We start from the raw sequence: 17905 nt of genomic DNA, 5'->3' as shown, positions 1-17905 counted from the left end.
TCAGGTCCAGTCTAGGCATGATGTTGTTCATGTCAGCAGCAGACACTTAAAAAGGACAGGAAGTACAGGAAAGAAAGGGAGTTCTATTCATGCAAGCACAACACTGTTCGTTCAGCTCTAGACTAGGCTTCCCCCTAAGCAGCTCCAGAATTCGGCTTGAAACAAAACCAAAAGAAAAGAACCAACAGAAGATGGTCAAGTCACAGCTGATGGAGCAACATCTACTGTCATAGCTTTTCTTCCCTCCTCTTCCTGAGGGAAAGGAAGAGAGAAGAAACTTATTCTGTACTAGCAACAGCTCCATCAGAAATTCATGGATGCTGTGGAACCAGCTCCAAGGCTAGCCCTCTGAAAAGGGAAAACAAATACACATGCAAAGGTGGTGGATCTCACCAGGCTTCTGTTTCAGTGGCAAAAAGAGATACAGGAAGGACATTTATAGATTTTTACTTCATGTTGACCAGTAGAAACAATCTCAAAAAAGTAGTTCACCCACCACACATTTCAAAGAACTCTTGTGGACTTTTGAAAAAATGTAAATAGGTTAAATCCTTTCTATATACCTGCAATTGTCCTAAACATTATAGATTTTCAGTGACAGAATTAATGGTTACTATATTTAAAGCAGAAGTAGGAGAAACCCAAAGATGGTCACCAATCAAGAGGACATGACTACTTCCCTGGAAACCCAGAATCTTACCTTGGCTGCTCGAAGCAACATTTCACGTTCCTCTTCATCTTTTCTCTGCTTTTCTAGGTGATCGAGCTTCTCAAGAAATCTCAGTTGTGCTCTGGTGTCACTACATATGATGTACTTGTCACTCCCCTGAAAAAAGAACTTGCTATAGACAACCAGGAGCTCATAAACCTAATGGGAACAATCTGAGAAGAACAACACTGTTTTTCAAAGCTGAAAAGTGTGGGCTGTTTTGTAAAGACTTCAGGTGGTAGGTAGTTATTTACATGTCTCCTCGCCACTGAAGCATGTTTCCAGGTGTCTGTGACTAGAAAGAGGTTATTGAACAAGTGACATTAACATACTAACTATAGTAACAGAAGTCTTCCCTAACCTTAGACTAAAGAAATTTTGTTTTAAACCACCAACTTATTATCCAGTAAACATGTCAGGGAAAAAAAAAGAATTGTAAAGCAGCAGGGCATAATATCTTTTCTCCTTTGAAGAGAAAAAAAAAAGGATTTGACATTATAAATTTCTAGTGCTTTGAGTTCTAGTTTCAGCCATTTAATGCAGAAGTTGAAACAAACATCATCTGGTATTTCCAAAAAGATTATTTATGTATTGGAGGGATGGTCTGGAACCAGTTATAATGAATCTTAGGGGTGAAGAAGGTGAAATATATTATATCTGGTTTGTTATAGCTTTAAGAATAGGTATTTTTGCCTCAGTGAATCTTTCAAGTCCCAGGACAGCTTATGTTGAAAGGTAACCTAGGAAATTCATCTGGTCCAGCCACCTGTATGAAGCTGGGCCAGTGAATAGTGATGATTAGTTTTAGTCCCACAATCACTGGACACACAGGCATTGAAACAGGACTGAGGTCCTTTTGGTCTCAAGAATAGCAACCAGTAGTTTATTTTATGTTCTATTTTTGCCCCCACTGGAAAGCCTGAGTTGACATTTACTTTAGCTCAGAAAGGCAGAGAAACGAAAGATCCAAAGCATGGTGAACTGGCAATGAAAAGCTTGGTTTTACTACTCTGCTTTTCCAAAGACAGACTTCTTGAGCCATGCGTTGGCCAGATGGCAATTAGGCAACACAAGACAAGGAGCCCATTCTAGATGAGGCATGTCTGTGCCACCTGTTTGTACCACTTTTTAGTGCACGTCCTACAGCTGTCTTCTTTCTCTGTTACTTTGTGAACTTGCCTTTTTTTTCCTGAGAAATTTATCCTGGGGCATTCATCAGCCAAAACCACCATGTACTTTCAGAGTCTCTTCATTCTATCTTACACCAGTCACACATTGTAATGAAACAATTCTGACATACAACTATTCTAAAAGAAGCACAGGATTAGGCAAGGTTATATGTTAAGTATATGGACTATCCATGACTTCAGTTACTCACTTTTTAGTTTTCAAGGATACTATACTCAGACTCTTCTTCCCACACCCAGTTGTGCACTATGACAAGACAGATGGAAAGTTAAAGTTTTCTTGTGGAGCATTGTTGTCTCCTGATCTGAATTTTCACAACTGAGTCAGAGCATGAAATCAATCCCTTTTCTGGTATTACGTTTGGTCCTTTTCAATGAGCCACCTCATTGTCACATATTACCAACTGCGGCTCAGAACACACCATAGACTGCAACCAGAGACTTTCCCAAGCAGTGTCTGTGTCTCTGCAAAAAAGTCCAACAAACCTTTTCCTCTCCCCTTCTGTCAATGCTCAAATCTTTTTTTAACTGCTCTTCACAAAGCATAAGCTATTTCTGAGTCACTCTCAGTACATCAGTACAACTTGTTTTGAAGCAGCAGTTTATAATAATCCAGCACCATGCCACAATCCTTTTAAAAGGACAAACAAGAAAGCTGTAGTACCAGAAGATTATTTTTTCCAAAGTTTAGAAGTGTTGTGCTTTGGAATAGCCAGATATTTACACATTTGAAGACAAATCCATGACCCTATACCAACCAGCAATGTAAGTCTCTCAAGCAGAAGCTCCCCAGTGCACTACCATGAGCCTATACAGGACAAGAAATAGATGCATCTATTTCAGTAACAGTATTTCAGCTCATCACCTGATTTAAGATAGCTTATTTCAGGAATTTTTAGAAGAGGAACACCTCCAGTTGTATTTTGTCCTACTCAATTAACATCTCTGTGGTCATTCAGCAGGGAATTGCTGACACAGAAAACATTACATTGTGCCCCATTGTATCATGACTTGTAGCCAGGGCTGTTATGATGAAGCATTATCCCCCACATCCCATGGCCCTACAGATAATGCAGCTTAGTGCTGTGGTCTTTCAGTGCTACTGCATGAGGGGAAAATGTTCTCTTGGAGCATCATTTATAGCTCAGCACCACACCATGCCTCTTGGAGCCATGAGCTCAGGGCCTCCAACCACAGGAGCATGGCAGCTCTTTCATGCTGGGATGAATCCACATTAAAACCCTTTCCCTTTATGGTCTTCCAAAGACTCTACATGAGCGCTGCAACAAGAGCTGCATCACAGAAAGCAGCTCCCAACCATCTGAAAGGCTATTCCTACTTCATAAAAAGAGATCACCATCATAGTTTTATCCCAATTAAGTCTAATTTTGATTTATTTTCTTAAATTTAACAAAAAAAATTACTAAAGTTGACAAGTCTATGTGATGGCATAGCATGAAGCTTTTACCCTGCCAATTCACTCTCTCTGCAGGGCTATCTATCAGGTGAAAGCTGCTAGGCATGAGCTGAACAAACTGGGAAGAAGAGTTTCCCGACTATGATCCCATGAATTACTGGCCTTTTTACACCAACTCCCACCCTAACAACAGTTACTTTGGTTTCACCACAACTACCTCTATTGCTGTCTTTTTGTAATGAAGATGGGCCAGTACAAAACCCCTTATGGAGCAACCACCCAACCCTCCTGGAAAGACTCTGGGAATTTATCTGGCGTAGATGTAGCCCACATGGTGCAGGGGTACCAATCAAAAGCCATGAGGGAAAAGAGAACAGGGGGTAAGCACCAGGGCAGATGGAATATAGGCCTGTATAAATATCTATATTAATACATAACGGGACTCCAGCACCCTGCAGTGCTCTCTTCTTGAACTTTAGATTGCTAAAAGCCTGTCAGCATCTCTCACAATAGCATTGCTCACAAAGGTAATCCTGTAGGACACTCCTCTGTCACATAATACCATCTTCCTGACAAAAGAGGGTATCTGTGCCTCTAAGATTACTGTGCCCGTTACTTTTGATTTTTTTTTTGTTTGTTTTACTTTTGAGAAAAGAGGAAAAGAAAGCCAGCTTATTGCAATCTTATAATCTTATCACTGCTTCTGGCAATTCAATCAGACAAAAACCTGTTTTTCTATTGCTTTAGTTCAATGAGAAAGAAACTAGCCCTATCCAGCCTACTGTCCAAAACCATTTCCTTCTGTTCTTGGTGTCTGCAAGACACTATGTCCTACTGGTTACTCTGGACTTCAGCTTCCTCCTCACTTTTGCTCACAAGCTCAATAGTACCTCCCATTTTGGAGAAAACAACATAGAACAAGTGCAGATTTCTGAAGTCTTTTCATACAGAACTATGTACTTGTTCTGTATTGATTTTCTTTTACATCTTCTTCCAGGAAGTACTCCTACTCCTACCATAAATACTCAGAAGTTTCCAAATAGTTGCCCTCTTTACTATTGCTGCTCCAGTGCTGAAAAGCCAATAAAAAGTGTTCAGTACAAAAACAATTCCTATTCCATCAGTTGGTTGCTCTTGTTAAATTTCATTAAGTATAAAGTTCTTGTAAAAAAGCTCAGCCTGAACAAACAGGAAACTAAGAGTTGACAGATACATTTGCTTCTCTTTTTTTTTTTTTTTTCTAAAACAGCTTCACATTGAAAGATGTAAGGATTAGTATCTTGCTATTGAATGACAAAAGAAAAAAAGAAAGAGCTCGTTTGGCCAGTAAATTATCACTTCCCATTTGCACCACACAAGCATCTTAAGGGATACTAGCTCACTGGGACACAGTATACTTTATATTGAATGAAGCTAAAAAAAGACTTAAGATGACAAAAAATCTTAAGATGAAAAGAGCCTCTGCCTTCATGGAGCACTTTCCAAAAGTAAAATAATCAATTCAGTTTCCCAAGGCTTTTTACTGAGCCAATACTGACTGCAATTCCACCAAGAGTAAATGCATAAAGAAAACACAAGTCCCTAAATCAACCCACCATCAAGAGCATTCAAAGTCAGCTTTCCATTTACCTTGTAAGAGACTTTTTGTAACAGCCACCACTGCTATGGAAGAGAAGAAAAATATGCATTCAGTCTTATGGTGGGTTTTAAGAGCACCTGTCCAACAAATCAAATGGAACAGTTATATGCTGGGCTAGACACAGCTAAAACCAGCCTTTGGTAGATACTGAGAAGGCAAATGTTGCCTGTGATGTGCCCACACTTGGAAGAGGTTTACCTTCAAGGCTGCAAAGCAGGAAAACTTTGAGCAAAACTTGCTAATGATTTCCTTTACCTTGTGGGTTGATACTCTGTGCCGAGCAATTACAGTTAGTTTTTCCAGGAGCCCTCGTAATCTTTCCTGTGTAGCGTGGGAGATCAAGTTCACAACATCAGAGTTAAGTTCCATAATGTCATGCCTTTTACCTGTGGAAGCAGAGAAAATCCATTACGTGTTTTAGTAGTAGCTGATAATTGAAATAATTAGCACAGCAGGTATTCTGTTCCCCCTGGAAGTCATACCCATTATGAATAAAGGTTTGGAGATTATGATTTTCCTGGTAAAGTCACAACTTCAAAGATCTTAGACATTACATTAATAAAACTTAGCCTGGAGCTTCAGAAAATATAGACATTGTTTCACTTAGCCTCCAGAACCACTCTCCTTGCAAGGTCATTTATAGGACAAAGTTAATAAGAACACAAATCAAGCTTCATGTTCAGGGAGGGGGAGAAGCGGTAGCTGTAGAAATTAGTGCCATATTCTGTTAATTCCAGTAATTAAAAAAATACAGAATTACATTTTGCCCTGCTTGACACCGTGCTTGTTAACAACTCATGACATTTATTTGACGAGCAGGAATGGGTTTTGCAGCGCACTCCAGGCACACGAGACCCTCCAAAGTGCCTCGGCCGACCGGCAGGGGCAGCCAGAGCCAAGGGAGCCACAGCAGCCGCTGGGACAGCGCGGATTCCAGCCCAGCCGGGCTCATCCTGCCGCCACCTTCAACCTTTCCTCCCGGGCTGCTGCTGGATCTCAGCGTCTCAGCAGCTGCGGCCGAGGCTGGTGCCAGCTCCAGGCAAGGCTGTGCTGGCCCTGCACCCAGAGCTGGGCATCACCTCTGCGACCTTGCGCGGCTGCGGGCTGCCAAGGAGAAGCCGTCCCTCGGCTGACACCATCCATCACTCAGCGCGGCTCCCCGAGACACCTGGGCGGCTGCGGCTTTTCCCTGGTGGGCACGGCGGGCAGCAGCTCCACATGCCTCGTACGCTGTACCTGTCAGAAGCACTTTGCCTTGCCCTGCACTGCATTTACAGCAGCTGTAAGACTTTATGATGCAATATACAGCACGCCTTCAAAACCCATTTCAGTATTTACTGCCAAGCGAAGTGTTAAGAATGGATAAACAGCGCACTGTAAAAAAACTAATCACCTATTTCATTTGCTTTTGCTACTGTAACTGAAAATGAATGACAATCTCACAAGGCAGGGAGAACCTAGAATGTTTTTTCCCAGATACAATCAAAGCATTCCCCTGTTTGATCAGTAAGCACTGGCCTGTAACTTAACTGAGTGCAAAGCTCATTTTGCTCAAGCACCTTGCAATACTTCCACTGCAGCTTCTCACTAGACTATCAGATTACTGAAACACCAACTCAAAGACAAAATAAAATCTCCCCAAACCTCAAAACCTCCCTACACACACATTTCTTAATCCGGAGATGGCTTGATTCAAAAGCAGACATCTTGACTTTCTGAATTGCTCTACTCCCTGGCAGCATTCCTTTCCTTGCAAACAAGCACTTATCATTTACAACATGAATTATTGATATTGCTATGATTATTATTATTAATTTGGAACAACTACCACTCTAGCTATGAAACAGCCAGGCTTCTATTTTCCATCCTTCAACACAATGTCTTTACACCCACAACCAGCAAATTATTCTAGAAATAATCTCTCTGTTTTTGCAGAGCTCTTTATTTTTCCTTATAGCCACTTCCCACAAATGACTGATTCATCTTCAACTGAACTTTGAGAATATTTTCTAGGCACCAGGCCTGATGTGCATTTTCCCTTTGCCACTAGTAACACAGCATTTGCTATGCCCCATACAGCTCGAGATGACACATCTGGAGGACCGGGGCAGGAGCATCAAGGTCACAGGCAGCATTTGCAGGTTACATGCTTGTCACAGGCTGGCTGCTGTGTGTGGAAACAGAAAGACTTCGTGAACACGTGGTTAAGCCACTGTGACAGAATTGTGACTGTACATTCAGGCTTTCCTGGATGCCCAGCTGTAAAACTCAGTGTTCCAGTACAGCAAGTACTGGGCAGAGGGCACGAGCAAGGAGCTGAGCAACAAGCATGAAGTTTGCTGATGACAAACAGCAAACTGGGACCAGCCAGTGTGCTGCTACACAGCTCCATGCTCCCTGCTCTGACCTAACACAACATTACTAAGCAACACTTATTATTTTTGCTCAAAAGAAATGATAGCTACATTAGAAACCTCCTGTAACACAGGCATTCATCATACATTCCACAGTACTATTCATTATACAGACAAACAGCTTAAACATCTCTTTTATATAAAATTAACAGAAGTTTTTTTCATGAAGGGAGTCATAAACAAAGCTGTGCTCTGTCTGCATTGGAAGTTTGAAATTTCTTCCTAATGTTAGTCAATAGAGTACATTGGCAGACGAATGCAAAAACTGTTAGGGAAGTCAGTGTAATGCAACAAGTTAGAAGCTGCTGAGACAGAAAAGCACATTTAAGTGTTTTGAGGCTAGCACCTTTATGGTTGTTAAGTGTTGCATTAGGTTTAATAGTAAGAAAGTTGCTCACTTCTCACATGTTAAAGTGGCATCAGTTTCTTTTTTCTGGTTGTGCTTCATACTGTTTCCGTGTAAAGAAAACCTTAAAGGACAGTTGCTTCCTAGAAGGGGAAGTGAAAACTCAGTACTGTTTGGTGGAAACACATGAGATGGTAGATCATAATAGTTCCAGGTCCTTCTTCAAAGACTGGAGGCAGGCTGATGAAAGAGGCAAGGGAACAATACATCCATACATATCTGCTGTGTGTGCTTTGTTCTCACCTATGTTCAAGATCTTACTCTGAAGAGCTTCCAGAGACAGAAATGGTTCATCTGCACAAGAGTGAATCACTGTGCCAATGAGCTCAGAGTTTGCTGCCAAAATGCAGGCATTCTCCTCACTGAGATTAACCCCAGCCATAGAAGTCACATCATTCAGGTCATCTTCATCTCTACAAAAGACGAGACCAACATTTTATGCTTTGTTTAGAACAGACACAAAGAAAAACTCTAACTATCAACAAGCAGCCACATTCACATTTCCTGTATGCAACAGATGTTCAGCGTGGGTGTGGACAGGGAGCTCCTAAAGCTCCCACACTTTTGTAAGGTGGCTCTGAAACATTAATTTGGCTAATGCCTCAGTTGCTAGGCATGCAAATCCTTTATATGAAACTGAAATTTTGAGCCAGCTTGGAAACCTAGGACTGAGTTAAACCCAGATTAAAAGTTCCCACAACCCCTAACCCTGCACCACCACTCTCGCAGCCTGAAATTTGTTCTAAAACTAATTCACCAGGTAGAACCAAGTGTAGAATGAAGTCGAATGTTGACTCACTGGACTATAAACAAGCTCGTTTTCTAACCAAGATGCATATCTTGCAAACTGAGGCTTAAAGCACAGGCTTATTAGCACAGACATGATCTTCAGTTTTCTTTAGCAAGTTCCCTTAAAACACAGGACACAAACACTCCTTGATTACTTACTAAAACCAATCCAGACCTTGTACTTTGGATCAGTCCTACCATACTTGTGTACATAGCAGAGAAGATGCCACTGTTTCTGAAGCACCATGCCAGAGCTCTAGCTGGTAACATTATTAGCTGGATTCTCATGTAGCAGCTTTGGACTGTATGTTAATAATAAAAACTCAGGGTGAACATCACTCAGACTAGCTTTAATAGCCTGTGTGCTTCAGCCTAATCTTTTTTTTAAGAGATCATTTAAGTTAAAATACTGAATGAATTTTATAGGGAAAAGTTTTTGCACTACTTTGGCAGTGAAACAATCCAAGTTTTTATCAAATGAGTTCAGACCATCAAGAGAAAGCATTTTTAATTCACAATGTGACAAAGGCCCTAATGGAGGCTTCAGGGATTTAGGACCAATCCAAAACAGATATCCACAGTATTGGGACAGATAAGTAAAATCACTCAATCTGAACATCTTTTTATTTGGAAAGCACAGAAAACAAAACCAGCACACACACACCCCTCTTGAAGAGTATTCTCTGGCAAGGTTTGATAAAGTTCACCTTCAGAAAACATTACGTGGCCTCAATAACTCTTGAACAAGGGTTAGCCAGGAATTTGTCATTCTAAGGTGAAATGATATTTCTTGGAGGCTATCCTTTGACTGACTAGAGGAAGAAGCTAAAGTTATTAGAACATGAGTTAGGGTTGAGGTTAAGCAATACTCAAAAGACACAAGAAAATGTTAGGATATTTTTCTTAAAACTATAGATGCATTTTCTCTTTTGGGCTTCAGTATATTTCTATGGCACAATTCCTCTGCAAACTTCCAGTGAGAGACCCAGACAGAAAAGGAGTCCAGCCTTGAGTCCAGCCACCTTCTACCCCTCCTTCCATTCGTGTGCCCTCAGTGGCTAGCAGTTCCTATGTGTGAGTGTGTTTAGGGAAAAGGAGACCCAACAGATTCTCAAACCAGCTCCAGTGCTTTATGTCTAACTAGACACAATAGCTTCCCAATCAGACCTGTGCCCCAAATCCATCATGCTAAGTGTTATATCCCAGGACTGTCAGAACAGTTAGATGTCCACAGCTACAATTTAAAGCTGAAGCCAAGAGTGCCAGAACAGCTTCCCTCCTCCTTCCCTCTCAACCAGCAGCTGAGCAGCTCCAAGTGTCAGGCTAACAGAGACCCTGAACTTCCAACAAGCATGTCAATGAACCTTCATGGGACGATAATTGAGTGCTAACTGATCTTCACAAGGGCATTCCATTTTCCTCTTCACAGTGACCACTACAGAGAAGTCTTTGCTGATGGCAGAGACAAGAATCCCACTGAAGCACAGTGGCTGCCACATATCTGCTGACAAAATCAGCACAACCAGCACCAGGAACACACATCACAAGCCATCGGTGCTGGAACCTGACATTACTCCAGTGGAACTGTTTATGGAATGCCAGGAAAGAGGCTTGCATCCCAGGTACAACTGCATAGCATGCAGTTTCAGGAAATCATTTTTGCTTTTAATCTGACCACATACTCAAAACACTCAAGCAAAGAACAGATAAACTTCTATAATGTACATCTATCCATTTTTCTACATAGAGGAGTTTAATTTCTTTATAACCTGCCATTAACAGGTTACTATTTTATTGATTATTTCCATGCACAGAGTCTCTCTAGTGGGTACAAGCATACAAGAGTTAAATGCAAGCATACTTGTACTGTTCAGTACTAATTCTAACTTTTTCACTGTGACACCTAAGCTTCCATTAAGACAAGCTTTGATGAAATATATGAAAACGCTGTTGCACTTATTTCACTTAACCCAAAGAAATTACCACTATATTCCTTAGAAAAGTGCTCACTAAAGATTAATGGAATTTTCAGAAGCCATGGTAAGTTCACACTTTTTACTACTCTTTTTTCTTTGTTCAAACAAACCTCAATCATTTTAAGTAAGGTGTCATGTACTTTGAGTAAGCTGTAGAAATCATTCTACTAAGGTGATAAATTTAAAATATTACAGAGTGTACACGAGGGTGTTTCTGATGGATATTGACTTGCTTTCACTTTCAGCAATCCCCCCATAAAGACCCTTTCCTGCACCACTTCCTTTAATGCTCTTTACATTTGATCATGTCACACTCAGAAATGAGCAGGAAAAACTCACCCAGCTGTTACAAGCCTCCAGTGATTTAAGTTTACTAGGACAAGGTGGAAAGCAGAACTCAGGAGTTCTGAGAGAGAGACCACAAAAAGTCAGGTTTGACATTTCTACTGGATATTCACTGCAAAAGAAGCCCAAGCAATGCAGATACACCTCACATCTGTGAATTTGCCTGCTGCCTGAAAAGTGAGTCTGTGGCACCCTCTGGTGTCTGACGGCCGCACTTGTCTCCTGAATCCCCGTAATTTACTCCATTTTATCCAAGAGTCAAAGGGAAAACTAGAAAGACACACTGAACCCAAACCTCTGTGCACCATCCTTGAAAACTACCCAGGCCAGAACAATTCCAGCCAAGCCAGAAAGTTGCATGTGCTTTGGAGAAAAACTCTATTAAACAGAATAAATTCAAAACAAATATTTGAAGATGAAATATGTGATTTTTTTCTCCCAGAGTGCTTTGGCACATACTTTACAGAAATGTGTAGATCTGTTTAAAAAAATCTAGATTTTTCAAAACCAGGCTATTTCTTGACATGCCATGGTGCAATGTCCATGCTTAGCTGAAACAACACCTAGAAGGCTGGAATGCTTTGTGTTTTGTTAGGTTTTTTTGTGTTTGTTTGCTTTGGGGGCAGGAAATCACCAATCTTTTTACTGCTATCTCGGGCAACCTAAAGCAGCGTGTTAAAGAGCAGACAAGGTCAAACTGCAGCTAATTAAGTACAGCTCAGTGAGTAGAATGTCCTCAAATCCTAACCTAGCCCAGTCACAGAACGGCACAGGGAGTCAGGCTCCATGACACACTGCAGTGAGAGGGCACAGTAAGGGCACTCTCATCAGTGCCACATGTGTAATCACATCAATTACAGGACACTCTCTGCTTGTAACAAAGTTCATCACAAAACCTGAAATCAGGCCATGGTGCCTCTCTCTGCCTCACACAGGATCGGCAGTTGACTGATCGTAGGTAAGAAAGTTTGATTATAGCAGTGAAAAGAAGAAACACCAAGGGTGTATCCAAAGACAAATTCTTTGTTAGAGATTTCCTATCTAAATTCTCATGGACTTATGCTACTTTGAAGATCACAATCCAAAAGCAAGAGAAATCTCTACTGAATCACATTGTAAAAGCAATTTTTTTCCTACGCTACGAATCTAACAATTCATGATTTACAAAAATTCAAATTGATGATTTACAAATGATTTACAAAAATTCAAATTTCTCATGTAAGACAGCTAATATATTCAATTTGGAAGATCACAGAAATTTTTTTTCTTTTTTTGGTATGATTTGTTCATTGTTGCCTTTTTTATGACTATATTTATGAAGGGCTGTTTTTTTTAAACACCACTACCCAAAATTACATCCCACATTACATTCTAAAGTAGATTTCATAAGACCTTGAGGCAGATGAACAGAGCTGTTGCTTTAAATATGAGCTTTTCATTTCAGCTTCTGGCAACCACTCTTTTTAAGTGTTCACCGTATATTGTATGCTACTGTAAACAGCAACAGCTTTCTGTGTATACCAGTGCATTCAAAGCTGCAGCTTTCAACAGATGATAAGTCAACTGGTCAACAAGTTAAAGGTGTCATCATGTCTGCTTTTTTCCCGTGGAAGAGCAAAGTCAAACTTGCCCTGAAGTGGTAAGACTAATAATGCTTATGGCAGTCTGTACCTCTGTTAAAATATCACACTTCATAGCTGCAAAAATAATTTCTGCCTTTGAAAAGTTAATCAGTTGCCAGCAATAAAAGCTTTAAGCACTCTTGCAATCCAAAGGCCTAGAGAACATGTTAGAAATCATGTAGTCAAAGACTTTCACCATACACACAGAAAAAAGGAGCTAATTAAAGATTCTGAAATGCAGCACAGAGCTTTAGACAGGTTACAAGCCAGTCCAAGTAGCAGTTCACTGCTATCAGACTATATGCAAAAAACAGAGGTTCTGACTGCTTTAATCCTGTTGAGAGACTTTACTACAAGATAACTAGATTAGTAATTGTACTCATAGGATGGAAAACGTGTTAGTGACAAGCTGACACAAAACCCAACCTCACCAGGACAGTTTTCTTACACTAAGAATAATTAACATCTGTGTAGAAGTTTTAAGGTTACCCATTGCCCATGAGTATTGTGACATGAAAAACATGTATCAGAAAAAAGGCTTCTGAAGAAAGTTGCTATTATTTGGGCTCCATTCCCATCTCTATACTTGCTTCTTCCTTTTGTTCCTTTTATACTTTAACTTCTGATATTGTTCATTTTTACCTGAAGGAAGTTGCTCCATTCTCTTTCATTTTCACTTTTTGAACAGGAGATGCTTGAAGCGACAGAATTTTATTTCTTGGCAAGGTAATTTGCTTCAGAATGGAACCTAAAACAAAACAAAGAGCATGCTGTAGTACAAAGAAAAATGCTAAAACAACTGTTTAGTTAGTTAATTATTCTAGGTAAGGTTACTCAGACTCAGTAACAACTAATTGGGTCCATCTGAAAACCAGACACTCTAGAATCTTACATTCTGCAAGTTCTGTATGGCCCAAAGTCTCACACATTCCCAGCAAACACCCTCCCTTCTGTGCTAGCCAGGGAAATGTTTCAGTGAAAACTCACTGGCTGAGACAAACTCTTATTGAGCACCAACCTGAACCTGTTGAAGGAAAAAGCAAGGCCTCATGAAGCAACTCTCAAAATAATCAGCTTAGAGGAAGTTCACTGCAAGGAGCTCAGTCACAGTGCTTTAACAAGTACAAATATTTGACTGACGTGCTCGTAACAAGTGCCAGAAGTAGATGTGACATTGATTTTCTCATCAGAGCTCCAGACAGTAAAGATGTTCAACAACACACAGAGCTGCTTGCTCCCGACAGACAGCCACATTCTTGCACTCTTACAATCCACCAACAGCCTGCATTTATTTCTACACCTCAGCAGTCCTCCCCCTTCTCCATGAAAGAGGTTCTTGCACTTTACCTGCAGGAAACTGGCTGCTTTGAACAAGTGTATTCAGTGGCATTTTCTTCTCAGCAGATGTCTGTAGGGTGAGCACTGAGGGCTGTGGGAGTGTGGATACTTGCTTGACAATGGCTCCTGATGGTTGCTGGACTACCTGGAAGTGGAATATCCAATATCAACAGTGAGAAGAGATAAAAATACAGAGAAGTAAACAGCATCAATGTTTCCATTTAGCCAGAAGTGCCACTGGGCAGGTATGCTTGTCTAGTTTTCAGTTTAAAGCAAACAGCATGCTCAGAAAAGACCTTTTTTTTTTTTTAAACTTCATGTCAAGAAATCTTAACAAGTGGTAGTGAGCTTTAAGCTCATTCAGTGAGCTCTAACAGACACTTCACCTCTATTCTCTACTGATGACTCCATTTGACAAGTGTCACTAATTATCACACAAGCCATTACACTGAGAGGCTTTCCTCTATGTAAGTCTTGCTCAGCAGGCTAACCATTAAAGAGTGAGTCTGCCAGTAACTTCAAAAGGGTAGGTATCACAAACACCTAGTCAAAAAGGGAGAACACCAAAACAACTGAAGTCTTGCACAAAATACTGTACCTGCTAAGAATTAAAGAGTACATGCTATAAAATTACTGATGTGTTTTTGGAATTGCAACATCAATTGTTAATTGAGACGCTGAGTTTCAAAGCGTTAAGCTAAAATACACCTAAACAGTTGCCAGGAACATGAAGAACATAAATAGCAACACCTATAGCAAGTAGAGCCTCTACACAAAGACATCAGCACACAGCTGAAGGGTAAAAAGGAAGGCAGTTCATAGTTTTGTTTAAAGAGACTCTTCAAAGAAACAAAACCAGACAGCAGGATGTCACCACAACACAGACCTACAGGCACAGCCCATAAATACTAATCCTTCCTCTGCAGGGGCAGCTATTAAAATGCAAGAAAGTAATAAAATTACAGCATCCCTAAAAATCTCACTTCTAAGCCTCCTAACTAGCAGAATGTGGGCTGCAGCTTTGATACATGCTTAAAAAAGTTCTTGATTACAGGCAGTAGAAAGATGTTACTTCACCCAAGCATAAAATCAACATCTTCAGACTGAATCCTATTTTTTTAGCAGAAGAAAGCTAAAAAAGAAAATGTCAGAGTCAAGAAGCCATTTTTCTCCTCTGCATCTTTCATTCTTACTTCAGAAAGTCTAGAGGGTACTTGCACAAGTGTAATTAAAGAATTGACATTTACAATACTTCAGAAATTAGGCTCTCTCCTGTCACCTAACTTCTCTGCTATTAATACATGGCATCAACATAAGCATCATACATTCACAAAAAGATACTTTGTGTATCAAAGAGTCAAGATAACCTCTCAATCATCTCTGTATTGTTGGCACTAAGGCTTGGTGTAGCAGCAGTAATAGAATAACTGATCTGAAATTGGTATCTGAAATTGGTATCTGAAAACCTGACAGACAGTTAACATTAAGAACTAGAGGAGGAAAGAACTACAGGAATACAGGGACAGACTGTGGACAGAGATGAGGCTCACATATACAGCACTCATGGAGCAGAACAGATGCTAAGGTTTGCTTCTATGTGTTTTTCCCAAAGCTCAGTTTGATCTCTCAGAAAGATCCAGCTTTCAAAACTGCAAGTTGTGAATAATGTCAGCAGCATCTTTTGTGAGTTCAGGTAACTAATGAGGAGTCAAGCAGCTTGGACACACTACTCACAGGCTGCACTAGCACTAACACACACCTAGAGATCCTCCTTACCACCAGGAAGAATGGTGCTTCATCCTCAGCATGCAAAACACTGCAACAGCACAGGAGGAAACACAAGCATTCCAGACTGAGGTACAGCAGACAACAGAAAAGAGATGGCAATGTTACAAGAATGGTCAAAGTGGAGACTGGGATGTAAATCAAGTAACCAAGGAGGCTACATTGCCAAGAAACAGAGAGGATGTGCTGGCAGTAGAGCTCATTGTCTGTTTGCCATTCTAACTCTAGACTAACAAAAGCTAGAAGTCCTTGAGAGTTGCAATGGGAGAGAACAAGAATACTGGAAATTTCAACATGGATCCAATGCCAAAATGAAGCATTACCAGCATCAGTAATATCTGTGAGAATATCCTTTCTCCAGGTTAGCAGCAAGAAATAATAAAGAAAAGGGACTGTTCCTTTGTGCCCTGTTAAGCAGGCTGACACAGACATCAGAATAAAATTATTGATGTTCTTAGGTTAAAAAAAATGCAACACAACATTCAGCTGACAATGAAGAGACAGCTGTCTGAAAGAGACTTTGATTAGCCTCACTGAACCTGTTTTACATTCATAAAACAAAGTTTGGAGATCAGCAGAGGAATGCTCAGGTATCATCACACACAAGCAATATTGCTTCATGAAGGAAGCCTCATTAATTGAATGCAAGAGCAATAACCAGGACAAACAAAAATAATGGAGAAGTTGGTTCATGAAAGCTCAGCTCCAAGGGACCAAGACACTAACAACTCACTAAGAGCAAGCAGTTGCAACAGCATAAACACTTCACTCCTTGGTTCAATCATTCATAATCTCCAGGCAGTGTGTCTCACTGGTAACTGTGGGGACTACACCATAAACCCCTAGCTGGTTATACCTGACATGAAGCTGTAATCTCACAGCAGCTTTCTCACCAATGGATGCCAGCATCTGGTAATGTAAATTTTCACTTATTGTGCTTCAACAAGAGACAAAACAATACCAGAGCAACACAAACTTTATTTCCAAGATGAAAAGTCTTTGTAAGCCAACAACCTTAAATGAGGTGGTGTTGAGAAAATCCTTCCAAATATGCAACTTCCACAGCACAGTAGTGCAGTCAATCCCAACAGTACCCCTGAAGAACAGGCCCCTCAGTGTCCACACAGAGTTTTGATAACAATGCTACAGAAATGAAAAGTTTCATGTTGCATTGCTCCAGTCAGAATTTTGATATGAAAATACAGCAGTGCTGCACTCTTGAGCACCATCAATATTATAATGGAGCTGGCATGTGAAAGTTCAAATTCTCTCAAGCACAAGAAGCCAAAACTAGAAAGGGTCATATAGAGGGAGTGTATGGCATCAAACATCCCTGTGGGCTGAAAAGGGAAAGAATTGCTGGCAGCATTGTACAGACAGATTTGCACAGCTGGCAGTGTGCTTCCTTTTTCAGCTGGCAGTAGGACCCTTCTGTTTAGGGAGGGCAGGTCCAGATTTGTTTTCTTATGGGAGAAAATAGACCCTCTGCCCTTTCAAGAGAAGGCACCAGGATAGCCATAGGAGATACAGCCACTTCTACTGACTTGCCCTTTGTGCTAGTAAGTTGTCTGAGCAAACACCAAGCTCCTGATATGGCCAAGCTGTGAAGTAGTCAACTCAGTCCTTCAACTGCATCTGAGAAGAGCAAGTATTTTAATCACTGTGCCTACCCAAATGAGGATAAAAACATGTTTTGTATGCAATTCAATATATGTAAGGCACAGCAAAGAAAGGCAATTGCAGCAGACTGCCACAGTGCAGCAGTGTAGAGGCAGAAGCCATTTCTTGAGTTCACCAATATCAAATTCAAGAAGTGTTTTGACTCCCCTGTGTGGAGCTAAGCTTCCTTGCCTATTTGTACAGATGGTCAACCTTTCCCCTGGATTACAAGCCTTGCTGTGTAGCCAACAAACTGTTCTCCTGCCCTTGTACTACCTAAGAAATTCTCCTTTTCTTCTGGCTGGAATTTCAAACTTAGTCCTCAAAGACAATATGAGTACCAACTCCTTTTCCAATTTGACTTTAGCTACTACTAGTGAAGATGCCAGTGCATATGCTTAATAACTCTTCTTTGGAGTTTTGGGGTTGAGGGTATTTTTCCTTTTTTTTTTTTTTTTTAATTTAACAAATCCACTCAGAAAAAGGACTCCCCATCCATCCCACACAGTTTTAAGCAAGTCTGGAAAGGTGAAAAGCTCATGCTTACGCTACCATAGCATGAACTCTTTATTTAGAATGCAGGATTCTTGTATTATATCTACCTGATTCCCTTTGAAAG

General features: G+C 40.6%; 1 protein-coding gene across 1 annotated transcript in view; it reads right to left on the bottom strand.

Moving 5' to 3' along the window:
• Nucleotides 1-17905, bottom strand: part of TAF4B (TATA-box binding protein associated factor 4b) — a 70980-nt gene that overhangs the window by 25533 nt on the left and 27542 nt on the right. Inside the window, exons 8-12 of the mRNA XM_063167755.1 lie at nt 13852-13987; nt 13147-13252; nt 8016-8185; nt 5208-5338; nt 701-826 (exon numbers count right to left, since the gene is read on the bottom strand). Coding sequence (XP_063023825.1) covers nt 701-826; nt 5208-5338; nt 8016-8185; nt 13147-13252; nt 13852-13987 — 669 coding nt within the window. The remainder of the gene's footprint in view (nt 1-700; nt 827-5207; nt 5339-8015; nt 8186-13146; nt 13253-13851; nt 13988-17905) is intronic.

The sequence above is a fragment of the Melospiza melodia genome, chromosome 1, assembly GCF_035770615.1.
Source record: "Melospiza melodia melodia isolate bMelMel2 chromosome 1, bMelMel2.pri, whole genome shotgun sequence".
Classification (NCBI taxonomy): Eukaryota; Metazoa; Chordata; class Aves; order Passeriformes; family Passerellidae; genus Melospiza; species Melospiza melodia.
This window is presented reverse-complemented; position numbering and strand designations above follow the sequence as displayed.